General features: G+C 40.6%; 1 protein-coding gene across 7 annotated transcripts in view; it reads left to right on the top strand.

The window, feature by feature from the left end:
- OSBPL2 (oxysterol binding protein like 2) overlaps positions 1 to 16,799 on the top strand; it is a 52,731-nt gene extending 35,932 nt beyond the window's left edge. For all 7 annotated transcript variants that reach the window (XM_032802269.2, XM_032802266.2, XM_032802268.2 and 4 more), the window contains 7 exons: positions 2,073 to 2,180; positions 4,998 to 5,087; positions 5,779 to 5,902; positions 9,586 to 9,705; positions 10,810 to 10,933; positions 11,637 to 11,727; positions 14,601 to 16,799. In XM_032802269.2, the coding sequence (XP_032658160.1) occupies positions 2,073 to 2,180; positions 4,998 to 5,087; positions 5,779 to 5,902; positions 9,586 to 9,705; positions 10,810 to 10,933; positions 11,637 to 11,727; positions 14,601 to 14,703 (760 nt within the window). In that variant the 3' untranslated portion in view covers positions 14,704 to 16,799. The remainder of the gene's footprint in view (positions 1 to 2,072; positions 2,181 to 4,997; positions 5,088 to 5,778; positions 5,903 to 9,585; positions 9,706 to 10,809; positions 10,934 to 11,636; positions 11,728 to 14,600) is intronic.
- Positions 16,800 to 17,185: the final 386 nt, after the last annotated feature.

Below are 17,185 nucleotides of genomic sequence, written 5' to 3'. Positions count from 1 at the left end.
GGATTCATTAGAAACAAATGTGTTTTAATAAACTCTCCTGTAAGTAAACATACATGCTGCTTTTGTGTTAGTCATGACTACACTTTCAAAACATCCGTAGTTCGATTAGCAACCATCTTTCACCAACCCAAATATTAAATTACATTTCAAGTGGTAAACTAGGACAGGTGAGTGTTGCTTCGATTTGTTGTATTTGTGGGCCATGCAAATGTTGTCATCCCAAAAACCGCAGGATGAATAGAAATATTAAAGTGCTCTAGTTTCTTATACCACGTGAGCCTTATATGAAAATGCAACTATTGTTCTAAAATTCAGTGGGAGACAGTTTGTCCCTAAAGGAGTCAGACTTTAAGGCTGTGTCTGTGCAGTACTGGAAAATGACAGACCAGTCAGATACATTAAGCAAAGTTTTGTTCAGTCACTTCTTGATATAAGGTGAAGGTTAGGAAGTGATTGGTGCTTTAATCGTTTGCCCTTGCTGCCATTATATCAAAATATTTTTTTTTCTTGGGTTCTCTGTGTAAACAGAATTGAGAGAGAAAAGTTTGACTTACAATATTACTAAAATGTCTTAATTGCTTACAGTGTTAAATCCAGACAGTATTTGCTTCATCAGTGTTGAAAGAGGGAGAAAAGATGACTTCATGGCAGAAATATGACTTGGCCAAGCCAGTGAAAATAGGAATCCAGTTGTTGACAGATTAACAGTTTGACCATTTTTAGATACTTTTTTTTTTTTTTTTTCTTTTGGAGGGGGACTCGAGTCAACAAACACTGTCTTTGTAAAGTTGGTGCTACAGAGCATGTTTGACACAAAATGATGCTGAGAATTTTAGTGCTAGGATTTTTTTCTTCAGAGTAACTCGTAGTAAAAAAAAAAAAATAAGGATGAAGTGAAAAGATTGAATTAAGGATTAAATTAGATTGTGAACATAGTTAAAGACTGAAAATAGTGTCATGGACTCAGTGACAAAAAATCTTTTTTTTTTTTTTTTTTTTCTTCAGATAATGAGCTGGCATTCTATTCACACATAAGCCCTACACAAGAAGGTTATTTTTCTGGTGTCAGTAATTGCATAGCTTGTAGAATCAGGGAGGTATGAGCTCTAGTGACTAATGAGAAAACTCCTATTGACTTCTGTGAAAGCAGATGCAGGCTTCAAGGGTCCCTACATGTTGTTGTGAGGGCTTTGTTTGTTTTTTGTTGTTTTTTAGGGGGAAGATTGCAGTGATTTGTTTTCCAGTTCATTCCCCCAGAACTCATTTAAGATAAAGGGTCTGATGTGTCGCGTCCCTCCCTCCCGCCCCCGACTGGTAACTCTATACGTGCAGAGCCCATTGACTTCCACATCTCTGAAACTAGGCCCAAAAGCATTTACCATCACATGCTTGTGTGAAAACCTATCTGAGTGGGTTGGTCTGCCTAGTTCCTAGTGGAGAGGTGTCTGTCTCTCTATCAAAACTGGTCATGACCAATATCCTTGATGGCAGCCTCAGCAGAGATGTTCATATTAAATAGTCGTGAAGAGGGAACTACGTTCTTGTCTTTCAAAGTGGTTTCTCTGGGCCATGGCTGTGGCCTGTGGTGGGGCTATTTGAGGAAGATTACAGTGCGGCTTCCTGTGGGTGAATAGACTTAGTGTCTAGGGCTGTCAGTGAAAACCCTCTTGTGAGCATCAGATCCTCTTAAAATATTAAAAATGTCTTGATTGCTACTGATGCCCTGCTCCAGAGCTCATGTTATCAAAGGGCACACATTTGTAGATGATTCCATAGGCAATTTCCTCTTTTTCTCAATCTCTCTCTTTTTTTTTTTTTTTAAATCACTTATTAATGTCTAGTGAGATTCAGATAGAACACACTGCCTTGGTTACAAGGAAAGTCTGTGTATTTTAAAAAAATAAATAAATGAAGCTAAGTAGATACTGTTCAGTGGAGTACTCTAAGTGTTCCACCCCACTACAAGATTCAGGGCAAATTAGAGTTTAATGCTGTTTCACCTTCTATCTTTAGTTCAAGAAGTGGATTTAGTTTCCTGGCATCTGACTTCACTTTTCTGGCTTCTTTCACAGACATAACGAAGCTTACACGTGGACAAACCCAACCTGTTGTGTACATAACATAATTATAGGTAAACTGTGGATAGAACAGTATGGAACAATGGAAATTATAAATCACAGGTAATATTACTCATTATGAAGCTATGAGCACTGGCCATTACAGAGACTGATACATGGTAATCACAGATCCAAAAGCCTTCGCCTTTGTAATGGATCATGTAGGTCCAAAATGTTATCTCCTGTTGATCTGCTGAAAACTGTCTAAATTATTTATTCTTCTGAACTGGTTAAGTAGTTTTTTGTGTTTGAAACAAATATCAAAACAGTGATAACACATGATTATGCAGAAGTCTGGATGGGATACAGAATCATTCAACTCCAGGTCATCGGTTCAAACCCCACACAGTTGATAATGAATTGCCATTTAATGGCTCTGCAGTGAACTATGTGTAATGTGCAACACATCATAAATCACCATCACACTAGTCAATAATGGGCACAGTTATTTCAGTTTCCTGAATTTAGGCCAGGAATCCTGGCTTGACATCTGGCTGTAACGTAATTTGGCAGTAGCACTTGAGTGCACATTTACAGTGTAAGCTACCTTTTAGTAGCTTTTTCAGCTCATCATAAAGGTATTGATAGTGATATAATAAATACCCTGAGTAGGGGGACAGTCCTATATTCCTTTTCCTGTTATCTCCTAGTGACTCCAGTGAGTTTTATATGCACACTTTATGCAGAAATCACCCATTAAAGTCTTCATTTTGTTTTTACAAGCTCTCAATATTACCTCTTATGCCTGTCTTAGAATAAAAAAGAGTACCAAAACTTCCAATAATCCAGTGGCTTTTACTACCCGATTTCTAATATTAAACACAGGTCTAAGTGATTTCATTAAATAGTGTTAGGCCACGTCTACACTACGGGATAATATCGAATTAGCTAAAATCGGTTTTATAAAACTGATATTATAAATTCGATTTTATGCGGCCACACTAGGCACAGTAATTCGGCGTTGTGCGTCCATGATGGTCGAGGCTACGTCGATTTCTGAGCATTGGATTTGGGTCTCTTCCGTAGCTATCCAAGTTCCCGCGTCTCCCCACCCTTGGAATCTGGTTGAAATATTATGTCATGGGTGGTTCTGGTAAAGTCATCAGTCTTTCTTCCGGGAAAAATCAGCTGACATCCTTTCCGCGTTTGTTCCCTGATTGCGGCAGACGCCATAGCACGGCAAACCAGGAGCCCGTTCACTTTTTTTTTTTCTCGGCACCGTATGTGTATGGATCGTGGCGAGAGGCGATACTCCAGTGTACGCGCAGCAATTCACTTGCTTTTGCATGATAGCAGAGATGGTACCAGTCGTTCTGTACGTCTACGCCCGAGTAAACTGGCAATGAAATGACGGTTATTTCTTCCCTGTACTGCTCCGGTGCTGTATATGAGTGCCGGGCTGAATTGACGGCGCGCAACGCAAAAGAAATGGGAGTGTTCCCGAGTCAATCCTCCTTATGGTTTTCTAAAAATCACGAGTCAGTCCTGCCCTAGAATAAGGGGCGTGTATTAGACACCAGTGTTCAGAGAGCACAGCTTGCTCGGTATATATCACAGGGATGCCCTTGCAAACCCCACCGTTGCTGTCCTTCATCCCACCTTCTGGGCTACGTGGCAGTGTCCTGCACATTTGTCATGAAAGTATTAAGATGCAGAATAAAAACAATGATTAGTGACATAAAATGAGGGGGAGCACCTCCCGGCGCGATGATATCCAGGAGACATTAAAGCGTGTGGGGGAGAGGCGCCAGCAGCCTGCTGTGACAGTCCAGGCTGTACAGAATCTTTCTTTACACGGAAAGGGGGGGGGTGATTAAAGCTCACCCCCAGTTGCTATGATGAAGACGTGTTCCTACCGTCTGTCTTCTACTGGAGTGACCAGGCATCATTCCTGCTTACCCAGGGGGCCCCATATCAGTTAAAAGCATTGGAGCACTAAGGGGTTCCATGAGGAAGTCAAGGCCTATTGCACGTACCCGGGGGAGGGGAGAGAACAGATACTGCTCTCACTGCTGCAGCATCGCGTCTACAGCAGCATTCAGTACACATAGAGGGAATTGAAGAATCAAGAAATTATTTTTTCCCTTTCTTTCACGGGTGGGGGGGGATACAGAAAGAGGCTATTCCCGACACACCAGACACTGTGTTGAACTACAGACATTGGGAGATCAGCAGAATGCCAATACTTTTCAAGAGACTGCTGTGATGTGGGATAGCTGGATCTCAGTACTCTCTCACACTCTCTCCTGAGCGCCCATTTGATTCCTTGGGCTTTCGTTACACTTCTCATGCAGCACTGCTGAGATTTTTTTCACCGCTTTGCATTCATCGTTTGTCAATGACGCTCTCGCACAACAATTGTCCTCCATAAACATCAGAGATACAGTATCTCCCGTTCGCGCTGGCTGGAGCTCTTTTTTTATTGGATCATCGCCTGTCTGATCAAAGTCCCGGCGCTGCAACAGAAATGTATCCCATCAGTCTCGCACCAGCTTTCCTGTTTACCTGCCTCTGCATCCGAAGTTCAGATCTGTCCAGAGCTGCGTCATGTGCAGCTTCGTGATACTCCGGCGCCCAATAACGTCAATTTCCGTCCACACCTTAACCGTATCCAGATATGTTAATATCGAATTTAGCGCTACTCCTCTCGTCGGGGAGGAGTACAGAAATCGATTTAAAGAGCCCTTTATATCGATATAAAGGGCGTTGTAGTGTGGATAGGTACAGCGTTAAATCGATTTAACGCTCTTTAAATCGATTTAAACGCGTAGTGTAGACCAGGCCTTAGTTTCATTTTAGTAAAGTAAATACATTCGTGAACACCGCACTTCAGACGTTTAGATGCTGGGTTACTAAATGGTACACTTGTTCCCTTTACAGTACTGGAGATAAATGTATCCTTAATTTTAAACCATGTGGACTGTTTGGGAAAGAGCTTCACAGAGTAGAGGGTCACATTCAGGACAAAAAGTAAGTGGAAAGTCTTTCTGTCTGTCTTTACTATATGGGCACCTAGTACTTCCTTTATAGCACTAGCTTGTTGGACTGACACATGCTCAACATGACTGCTCAATTTTTACATTGGTACAGACTCCTCCCATTCTCATTCATTTCTATTTTCTGGGTCAGCATTACACCTACTGGTTTTAGAGTGAGCATTTCAATCACTATTAGCAAAGTTTTAATGCTATTTGCACCTTGGACTTTAGTGCAGCAATCTGGATTTAAAGGAGACGTATCCAGAGAGAAAACAGAGAATAATACAATTGCTGACTCTGTCCTTTCCTTGGTAATGTATTAGGACTTCTAGTCTTCATTTAAAAATATTTATCAAAAAATGCTAACAGCTGTATCCCCAAACGCAACCTGTTATATAGCTCTTAGTCTTTACACACCAAAATATCAGCTTTATTGCTTCTATAATCAGTTTAATGGAAAATAGCACAGGACTGAATACCATAAATGTTGGGATAAACTGAAATGTTCATCTTTACATTTATGTTCTGATAAATGGCTTCCCAGAAGTTTGTAAATCAGGGGGGGGAAAAAAGGGAACAGAAAAACCTGAATATAATCTGGATTAAGTCATGCTGATTTTAATTTAGTTCAGAAGTTATAGAAATTGAGCAGCAAAAATAAATCTCCTTTCCTCTATAAATAGCAAGAAGAAGCTCTCTGTGATCTATGGCAAATGGACAGAATGCTTATGGTGTGTCAATCCTGCCACATATGATACTTCTAAAAAGAATGAAAAAAGAGGAGGTGACCAGAAGAAAATGAAGCCGGTAAGGTTTTAGTATAATTGTTCAGGAGAGAGCTGGTGTTGCTCTATGTCGCCCATTTGAAGGAAGCATCTTCAGAAAACCACAAATTTCTTGTTAGAAGAACATCCATTTATGTGGTTGTGGTGAACTGATAGCCATAATGGTGGATATTTTTCATAACTAGGGCCCTGATACCAGGAAGTGATGAGTACTCTGAACTCCCATTGACTTCAGTGAAAGTGGAGGGCATTCAGCATCTCACAGGGATTGGTCATGGAGATTGGGGTTGATATTTGGTGATTATTGTTATTGAGATTGAGTTACATCTTACTGTGTGCTAGTAAGGAAGATGGCAGTATTGTCAACCTTAGGCATTTAAAAATCTGCACGAAAAAATCAAGTGAGATTTTAAAAGTTTGGCTTTTTATTTCCCTTCTGTGTTTTGAGCCTTTAGGGTTCATGTTGCAGAGAAGAGCTTAAAAATGAGGGCTATAAGATTTTTAAAGAATCCACTTCATCTTCCCATTCTGAAGAAGTTGCATTTGGAAGGGGAGTTGCCCAGCAGGAAGCCAATGGAAAGCATTCACAAGGATTTTTTTTTTTTTTTAGAGAGGAATCTTGAAAAGTAAGCTTGAGCTTGATTTGAATTCAGAATACCATCTATTACACAAACTGAAGCATATCAAACCAAACACCACATTACTGGATTAAATACATGTACGTCATCTAGATGGACACAATTTCTTATTTGTTTTTTAATTGTGTGACATTTTCAGCTTGGTTGTCAGTGTACTGGACTTCCCTATTGATGGTCATTATTATTTTTTCAGGTAGAGTCTCAGGGATGAAATCCTTTTGACCTCTCTGCAGTTTAGCTCTGGAAGGCCCAATTCACAGTAATTCCACTATAGAGGGGACTGGTGGCAAGAAGTGAGAGTTCAGAGTGCAGGGTTGAAGGTGGGCCAGGGGAGGAATGATGTGGTGTGGGGTGGGGGGGGGGTGACCCAATGATCCATGACTTGTATAAATCTACTGGATACAGACAGTATCTGGGGCAAGATCACACTGGATGAGCTACATCTATAGCTGAAAGATGGTGGTGGCAGAGACTGTGGTTAAGTTGCACACATCCTGTTTTCAGATTTGGGAGGAGGAATATTTCCTCACCGCAGATTGCAAAGCCGATTTATTCAGATGTCACCCTGGGAGTGTGTATTTCATTTGTACTGTGTGAAAGATGCAGTGCTGCAATCTTACTTTCTTGTAGCCAGATTTTTCTTGGCTGTAAATTTTTGGTTAACTGTCGCTGGTGGCTTGTGAGACTTGCATACAGTTAGCGGGGGAGGAATAGTTCAGTGGTTTGAGCATTGGTCTGCTAAACCCAGGGTTGTGCGTTCAATCATTGAAGGGGCCACTTAAGGGCAAAATCAGTACTTGGTCCTGCTAGTGAAGGCAGGGGGCTGGACTCAATGACCTTTCGGGGTCCCTTCCAGTTCTATGAAATAGGTATAGCTCCATATTTTTAAATGGGTGAAAATTTATAATACCATTCCTGAATGTCTTTAGTGTTTGATATTGAAATAATGGCACTACCTCTGACAGTACAAACTTACCCCCTCTCTCTTGTTATAAGGCAGTAGAGTATTTTAATTACAATTTGGCCAGCGGATGAGGTCTGTCTGATTGGTGGCTTCCCGGAACCTGCAATCATACTATTTCCAATTCTAAATGGAAAAAAATGAAATATCTGGACAAAGGAAAGCGGAAACAGCCTGTCTTTCTGTATTTTACTCTTGCTTTTCAAAAAATTAAAACATTCTTTATGGTAATGAAACAAAATTCCATGCAATGTCACCTTCTCCAAAGGAAAGGATCCTTTTAAGGATCGTCACTGTTGGGTTTTATGCCTTCTGTTTAGGGAGCCATCGAGCTACCTGTTATGGTAGGGATTATGCACAAGCAGCACATATAATACACCCCGTGTTTTAATGATTGAAAAACTAGTGGGCCAGCTTCACTTTAGACTAAGAACATTTTCTTTTCCACTGCATTTTACACTTCATGAAGCTTGGTTCTTTTTCAATCTTTCTAGTCTCGTCGTGAGAGGAACTGTTACATTTTGTTCCTAAAATATCTGAAATTAGGTTCCTTAATTCTGTTGGAATAAGGTATTAATTTTTTTATCACCTCTTTGTAGATTGTAAGAGATGATGGGACTTCTTCAATCAGTTTTATACTGGTAGAGCAGTGGCTGTGTAGGCAAATGCAACAGCTATATGCACCTCAACAGTACCTGTCTGTCTTGTATGGAGAGTGGTAATGTTGATTAGAATCCTGGAAAAGTTCTCAGTTTTTTTTCTTTAAAAGCATCATGAAATCTTTAATGACCTCTAGGCAACCAGCAAAGATGGCAGAAAGAACTAGCGTTGCACTGTGTTAGGCATGAGTCCTGGTGTAAAATGATGGCTTGTTTTAGATTGATTTAGGCAAAGACAGAAGCAGTCAGAGGGTCTAAAATATTCGACCCTTGAAATTATGTACTTGATGTGCTTCACTGAGGCATAAGGAACATTAGCATATCGCCTTGCTAACCAGCCCTCAGAATCTGGTATATGACTACACAAGACTCAGGAGTACAGATGTCTTATGACTTACTGTTTACCTGGTACTCCCAGTGTATGCACCCCTTTACATAACAGCGTAAGGCTATGTCTACGCTGCACAGGAGAGTATGTACTCAGCTTCCCTGCATGGGTTTAAATAGCAGTGTAGATGGTGAAGCCTGGCTTAGGTAAATAGAGTACACATGTGCCTGAGGGTGTGGGTTTGTACCCAAGTACAACATGGCTCTCTAGGACCTGTGTCCTGCATGGCTCTCTATTTGCCCAGGCCATGCCTTCCTGTCTATGCTGCTGTTTTTAGTCACATAGTGTCCTCCTGCCTCCCTGCTGCTGGAGCCTTTCCCTGCTGCAGGAAAAGGCTGTTGTGCGAGGAAGGGCTCTGCCAATGCCCTGCTGATGGAGCCTTTCCCCACAGCAGGGAAGAATTGTGGCAGCTGCTGCCCCCCTGCTGCCAGAGTTTTCCTCACTGCAGTGAATGGTTCTGGAAGTTGGTAGGTGCTGAAGCTTTTCTCTGCTGCCTTTATCCCTCCCCCCACCACCCTGCGCTAGAGCCTTTCACTGACACATGTAGCTACACACTGTGGTGTGAAGGCAGCTGGCTTTTCACTGTGGCATGTAGCTACACATACCCTACACACTGCCAAAAGTGGTGTGTAGTGTGGATATAGGGATGGATGCATTACCACAGCAGAAGAGCTAATAATCGAAGACAGGAAAAATGGGATATGGGTCGAGAAAAGGGAGAGTGAAGGAAACTAGGAAAGAAGAGATTTCTGGAAGACATGAATGCTGATAACAGAAGGTGCATTTGCTAGATAGAAAATAGGTGCTGTTCCAAGCATAGTAGGTAACATGGAAGAAGGTATGAAGTTGAGAGTAGGAGGAGATGAAGGGGCAGTATGGAGCATGAAGAAAAGCATAAATGAGGAGGAAGAGGAAAGGAGAACAGAGATACAGGTGGAGTGAGATAATGGAAGGTCTTGAATTTGATAGAATTTCTAATGTCCTCTCCAGAGAATGCTAGGCAGAAGAGCTGTACGTAATTTTTCTCTATTCCACTATCAATTATTGTTTTTGTTTCAGAGTGAAGAGGCTGGGAACGATGAGGCCGATGATATGCCAGAGATCCAAGAGACTGTGCAAGTCATACCAGGCAGTAAGCTGCTTTGGAGAATAAATTCTAGACCACCAAACTCATCACAGGTGACTGGCTCAATAAATTAGAAGTCTCTGGTCATGGTGACTTTTCCAAGAACATTATCGTAATGGACACGGGTAACTCATCTTAGGTACATGGTATTCTTATGGGTAGGGCCCTACCCAATTCACGGTCATAGGTTTTAAAAAAATCTTAAGTTTCATGATTTCAGCTATCTAAACCTGAAATTTGACTGTGTTGTAACTGTAGGTATCCTCACCCAAAAAGGAGTTGTAGGGAGGGTTGCGGTACTGTTACTCTTTTTTGCGCTGCTGCCTGCAAAGCTGGGCCCTCAGTCAGCAGCTGACGCCACTCTCTGGCTGCTTAGATCTGAAGGCAGCAGCGCTGAAGTATGGATGGCATGGTATGGTATTGCCACCCTTACTTCTGCACTGCTGCTGGCGGGGCGTTGCCTTCAGAGCTGGATGCCTGGCCAGCAGCTGCCACTCTGGCCACCCAGCTCTGAAGGCAGCGCAGAAGTAAGGGTGGCAATACCACGGTGTCCCTAAAATAATTGTGACCCTCCCTGCAATTCCCTTTTGGGCCAGGACTTCGAATTTGAGAAACACTGGTCTCCCCTGTGAAATCCGTGTAGTATAGGGTAAAAGCATACAAAAGACCAGATTTCATGGCCTGTGACACGTTTTTCATGGCTGTGAAGTTGGTAGGGCCCTACTTATAGGTAGACTTGAAAAACACCCAGAAAATCATCCTTTGATATGAGGGGGAAATAGGCAAGTTTCTTTTAGAGAATATGTCTGTTTTGTGTGTCCTTTTCAGTAAGTTATAAAAATGATAACCTTGAGACAGCTCAGAATCAGAGAACCTATGAGCAACAAGCTTTCTTGATCCTCTATAGCAAGGACTCTTCAATCACTGCAGTATCATGTTTTTATTTGCCTAGTCCACAGCACAATTAAAGGTGGTATTTTCAAAAGTGCTGAGCATTAGCCAGCCCTGCTTTTACTACAGTCAGTGAAAGCAGATTTGGTTCAATAAGTGCTTTTGGAAATCGCATTGCGACAGCCCGGGAAAGGGAATCAGTTTACTGTGACTTAAAAAAACCCACAAACTTTACTATATATGTATTATATTTATTCTGTCTTAAGATGTACAATTTCACCAGTTTTGCTGTGAGTCTCAATGAGCTGGAAACGGGCATGGACACAGTTTTAGCTCCCACTGATTGTCGTCTACGTCCAGATATCAGAGGCATGGAAAATGGAGAGCTGGGTATGTGTATTTACTAGAGATTGGGTATTTGTTAATTCTGTCGCTTTACACCTCTCCACTCCCTGACCTTAGGGAAGATGGAAGAGAACTGATTTGGGGTGAGGTGGCTGTCCTAAGGTTTTTACCCACCTCTTAATTCTGGGCGATAATTATATTTCCAGGGTAACTTTGTTTTTATCTCCACAGTGTGATCGATCATGAATGTTACTCCCTCCAGAACAGTGTACATGACTGTTCTTGCCAGCAGAGTCTGGCAGTGTAAGAGGCCAGGGTAAATTCTGAATACAGATATCTTATGTTTCAGCACAATTGGAAGCACATACTGGGAAACTGGTCAGAAAGATTCTCTGTTGCCCTGGAGTTTGCTTGGAAAAATATGTAGGGTGGAATAACAAGAATGCATCGTGTACTGCTTCTGACTGTATCCAGTTTGAGTCGTTACCCCATCCAGTACAGTGCTTCTGACACATGAAATACCAAGTTTAGGATTCCCAGTATGTTTGTTTAGATCATCCACTCCTCTGGTGTGCTGCTGGCTAGAAGGGGTCATAGGTGACTGTTTTGGTTTAAAGAGAATGTGTACAACAAATGCTTTCCTGTGCTTACAGTGAATTCAATTTTATTTCTCTCCAGCCTTTCCCATGTTTTGTTCTTTTTGTCTTTATTTTGCAATGTAACCAGTTCCTATTTAAATGTTTGTTAGACCTGGCTAGCAAAGAAAAAGAGAGACTAGAAGAGAAACAAAGAGCCGCTCGTAAAGAACGTGCAAAAGATGAAGTGGAATGGAGGACAAGGTAACTGTCAGAGGAGGGGAAGAAAGTTGGGCATGTAGTTAAGGTTAGCGAATGGTTTGGTTTTACTGTTTGATTCCTCTTTGCACTACAGAAAAATTTATAGTTTCACTTAAAGCCCTTGTGGGGAAAGAACATTTGAAAAATGCAACATGAAGTCAAAATTGTAGATTATTTCACCCCAAAGTACTCATACTGCTGTAAATAAATTGAGGCTGAAACTTGTCACAAGAACACCAAGGGAGTGCTAAAGTCTTTTGCCTACTGGGGTTGGCCTTTTTACTACAGGACAAAGAAAACCTTGAGAGTATCCCAAAGTAGTTGTTTTAAGAGAGGGAGATTCTGGTAGAAGGTGGCGTTCAGTGGATATTTCCCTGTGTAGTAATGCCAGCACCAAAAAATAAAAAAAGCAGCCATCCCAAGGATACACGGGGCCAACCAAATGGTGTCCAACACACATCCAATGGTGCAGGTTGTTACTGGGAAACAAATTGCTGTAAAGAACATATAACCCAAATGGTTATCTCCTAAAATAACCAAATGCCAAAAAATACTAATACAATGCTTTAAAATTCTAAAGCAGTTTTCATCCCTAGGTAACTTTAAAGTTCTTTACAAAGGTGGGGTAAGTAGGGCTCAGAGAGGTGAAGTAACTTGCTGAAGGTCACACGGTGACTCTGATGCATTCTTGGGAACAGAATGGAGATTTCCTGGCTCCCACTCAATTGACTCTGTTAATGTCCTTGTAATACATAAACACTTCAGTTACATTTTAAATAGTAAACAAAAACCACTGGAAAATCTTTAATTGAAAAAGAATCAAGATTTTATATGGCCACAGAAAAGAAGCTTATAACAAAAGTTAAGAATACATCTGTGTAAGGAAGAAAAGGAACATTTGGATTATGATGATTACTATTTAGGCATGTTTCAGTGTAGTAACAGGCATAAGCACTGAAAGATTTGGGTGGTATTTACTTTTCCTACTGCTAACCCACAATCAAGTCTTAGTTGTGGAAAGGTATTACTTTTCAAATTGGAAAATGATTTGCCTAACTTTTGATAGTGCAGAACCACCTTGTTCTTGTTCAGTAAAGAAATACTTGTTACTACTTTTTTGTTGTAATTTTTATCTTGAAATACGGTGCATCTGTTATTATACTGGTTTGAGTCCAAATCTTGCCTTACAGGCACATCAGAAAAAGAAACCAGGCTATTCTTGCACTTTTTTTTTTTGTAGTAAGCAGATAAAATTAAATTCTGAAGCAACAGGAGGAGATTCTCAAAGGCAGAAAGAGCAGTTAAGCACCCAACTCCCATTGAAACTCAGTGGGAAATGGTGCCTAATTCCCATTCATACCTTTGAAAATCTCTTCTAGAGCAGTGGTTTTCAAGATCTGTTCATTTGCAGACCCCTAAAAAATTTCAGATGGCAGTGGGGACCTGTAATGGGGTCAGGACTCACCACTGCTGGCACCTCCTGCTGGTTGCTCTGGGAATTAGCTCTTGTCAACTATAGAGCGCCCTTTGCAAGAGGAGTCTCACCCATTGCCTGCTCTGCTGATTTGGGAACCGCCTTGCTCCCCACTCAGCGGTGTCTGCTTCAGGACCCTGCCCTCTGTCAGTGCCCACCACTCCATTCTCACCCCCTTCTGGGGGGTGGGGGTGGTAAAGTGACAGTCTTCTGACTTGCACCTGCCTCAGTGGCCAACCACAACCCCAAAGGCTAGCCTCTCACCTCAGGGCAAGTTGCAGTCTGTCTCGGCCACAGTACTCTGTGGCCAGGTGCAGTGCAAGTGGAGAATGGTGGGACCCAGGCCCACCCGCTACTCTGGGTCCCAACCCAGGGACCTTCTAGCAACAGCCTCTCTGCCCTCCTTCTCTCTTGTCTGATTATCTTCCCTGGGCCGTTTCCCCTTAGGCCCCTTGCACCTTCTCAGCCCTTCTAGTCAGGAGCTGCAGCCTGGGAGGTAATAGGCTGGAGTTCTCCTCTGCTCCCCTGAGCCTGCCCAGCACTGCTCTGTCCAAGGTGTTACCTCCTTACCTCAGGAGCCAGTCCTCCTCCCTTGCTAGTCGGGGAGAGACTGCCCTCTCTTTTGCTAGGCAGCCTTTGTATAGGGCCTAGCCTGGCCATGATTGGCTGCCTCTTTCTTTGCCCTGATTGGCTCTCCACAGCCTTTGTTGATTTGCTGCTGGTCTGCACAGCCTCTCTGGCCTGCTCCAGCCCTTCTTCTCATCGAGTGGGGCAGCTGCCTCACTACAGGACCCCTTCGGAAATCTTGAACCAGAGGTTGAAAACCATTGTTCTGTGTTAACAACAACCTTTAGTGAACCCCTTAGACGTAGTCTGCGGACCCCCCGGGCTCTGCACACTACAGGTTGAGAACCACTGTTGTAGAGAACGTACAATTGATTTCAACTATTGCTACCAATTAATACACAGAACAGCTTAAACTTGAGCTTCTACTGATATGCTGTACAAAATGCAGCTATACAGAACAGAACTGTTTTTCCTCTGTGTGAACACTCTTAAAAGAGGAAGAATATTTTATGCCAAAAACTGACTTGGCAATTTTAAAATATAAAGAATGTTGATGTTTAGATTTTTCCCTTTGATGAACTGGGACAGGAATGATAAAACCAGGACTATAAGGTCAAGAAGAAAGGGGTATATAAACAAGGATGGAGTAAGGTCTTTGATAAACATAACTTAAGAACTAGATTCCTTCCCCTCTCGCCCCCCAAAAAAATCTAATGGGAAAGAATAGGTTAGATTGAGAAATTCATGTGCCTTTTTACACTTGTTTGTAAAAGAAGCAAAAAATTGTTTTGCCTTTAATATACGTTTCCTTACCCACTTCATTTGCTTTTCACAGATGGTTTCATCAAGGCAATAACCCATACACTGGAACTTCAGACTGGTTATATTCAGGCGGATACTTTGATAGAAATTTCTCAGACTGTCCAGATATATACTGAAATCTCTGAACCCATCACTCCATCTCATCTGGACATCTAGTTGTTAAATTTCAATCTATGCCAGTTATTCTGGCTTTAATAGCAAAAAACAGCTTTTTCTAAAGTAACTTTTAATGAAAATTGTACCATTCACCAATCAAGGATTTGTCATTAATTTTGAAGGCCAAATATTTAAATGTTGTTACATCCTTTCCATAAAGCTTTCATCTGAAATCATCATGTTTTCACTAAGTTTTAAAAGGGACTTTGGTTGTCTTTTTTTCTCTTTTTCTCTTTCTTTTTCTTAATTTTTGGTCAAAGGTATGCTGTAGCGAATAGAGTTTACAGCACCCTTTTAATTCTATAGCTCAGAAAAAATAGCAGTGATATCCTTGTTACTTCACTTAGTACAGCATTAAAGAATCTAACTATCCAGAACTTGGAACAATGGTAAATTAGTACGGTACAAACATGGTCAAATCAGGCAGAGTCAGCATTCCCTGTGAAGAGATGTATGTGACGTTTTCAAATGGTAAGCAGAGCTGAAGAGATTGGAGCTCCGGGTCTATCTCAGTACAATTCAGTAATTCAAAGACTTGAAAAAAACCACAAAACACAGAATGGTAGGCTTACTGCAGTTTGAAAAACTGCTACTCTGAATTGTCTCTGTCTTTGGGCACTGTGAGCATTACTTAAACTATATACCTATGATAACAAGTACATAAAACCTTGTGTGTTCAGGGATGGGAAGGGTGCATTAACAAACATCTGCTTTTTAAAATTAAAATGTTACTCTTAAAATACAGAAAACTTCAGAAAGATTTGTAGAAACATAGAAGTTGTGGTTACAGTGTAAGATAAAGATATTGGATATTGCTTGCTACCACTAAGAGGGTTGGGTCTCCAGCACTACTTTAAGCAGCTTAGGCAGTTTATGCTTCTAGACTGACTTTTCCTTGGAAGCACTCAGCTTATATCCACAGATGGTCTTATTTGTTTTTAGTTTTATTTTGTTTCTTGTGCATGTTCTGAAGCATTACTGGTAACATCTGGTTGTATGTTGTTAAAAAAAAAACAAACAAAAAACAAAACACAACAAAAACCCAATCCGTGTAAAGCTAAGTGGTGTTAACTAAAGTTATTTTAAAACTGGTATTAGATATAGTCTCTGTAACCACTTGCAGTCATAAAAAATAGATTTATTTTTGTTAGCATATAAATGTTGGAACGATTTGCACTGCAAATCATTTGACGATATCTATAAATGTATGGAGTTAATTGTTAAAGTGGTACATTTCTGAGAATGGGAGGGGGCTTAAACAATTAGGTTTAGAAATTAAACCAGTTTTAATAGTTGCTCTTTCTTTTATGAAAGCTCTCAATTTAGTAACCAATAGAAACTGGCAGTGTTGCTGGTAAGTTTACAGTCATTCAGAGATTGCTCATATTAAACACCAGCATTTCTTTGAGTATTCATGAAAGAGTCAGTCTGATTTCCAAATGCATTTGAGGATGTGTACTTGTGATGTCATCCAAAGACTAGATTTTTGAAGTGCATTTACCAGCTAGAAGAAAAATGAAAAATAAAATTCAAGAGAAACATATTTCTTTTATGTGAAATTATGCACCCAAAGATGGGAGATATTTGATATTTGTTGCATTTTTGTTCATTTTTCCAGTGAATAAGGTAAGCTGTGAAGGTTCAAAGCAATTAAGGCACAACTCTGAAATAAATTCATGTCACTGTATCCTGTTGTCAGCAATCAACGTTGTTGACCTTGAAATCTCTTGGACATGCAGGCTAGTCTTGATGATATTGTTTATATTGGTGTGCTAGAGAAAAAAATATTCACTCCTGATTTAGGTGCATTGGCACTTCTGATTTTCATAAGGCATAACTAATGCATATGGACAACTTAAACTTCTTCCGAGCAGCTTTTTTTGTAAAATTAAACCTAAAAGATTAATATTTCACATACTTTAAGCCCCTTCAATTTTCTTGCAAGTAGATGTTAACATAAGGAGCACTGGACTCAGCTATCAGTGAAAACAGTGAAGAGGTTCAAGTTTTAAGCCATTTTTGTAATGTTTCATGAATAAAACTTGTTTAAGCTAAATACTTAAGTTTGTTCATTGTTACAGTGCTGCTTTAATGCACATACATATAAATAGAAAGTCACCAGAATGAAAAAATGCTATAGTAATATGATTGATTTTTTAAAAATCCTATTTATAAATAAGATGTGCAGGGGGGAAATCTTTTAATTCTGAATCACAGCTTAAGTTCAGTATGTCTAAAAATATTTCTATTATGCAAAAATCAGTTTTTTATTTGAAAAAGGCTATAGAGGCACACTTAATCCAAACTGTATTGTATCAGTCTTTATAGAATAAACTCGAGAAAAATGTCACCCACTACTATTACCCACATTGCATAGATCTGTTACTTTGGCATTTTTCCTAATTTTAAATCCAAGTCCAACAACTTCTACTCCTCCCCCCC

This window comes from Chelonoidis abingdonii, chromosome 14 (assembly GCF_003597395.2).
Source record: "Chelonoidis abingdonii isolate Lonesome George chromosome 14, CheloAbing_2.0, whole genome shotgun sequence".
Classification (NCBI taxonomy): Eukaryota; Metazoa; Chordata; order Testudines; family Testudinidae; genus Chelonoidis; species Chelonoidis abingdonii.
The sequence above is the reverse complement of the archived record's forward strand: the minus strand, read 5'-3'. Positions and strand labels throughout refer to the sequence as shown.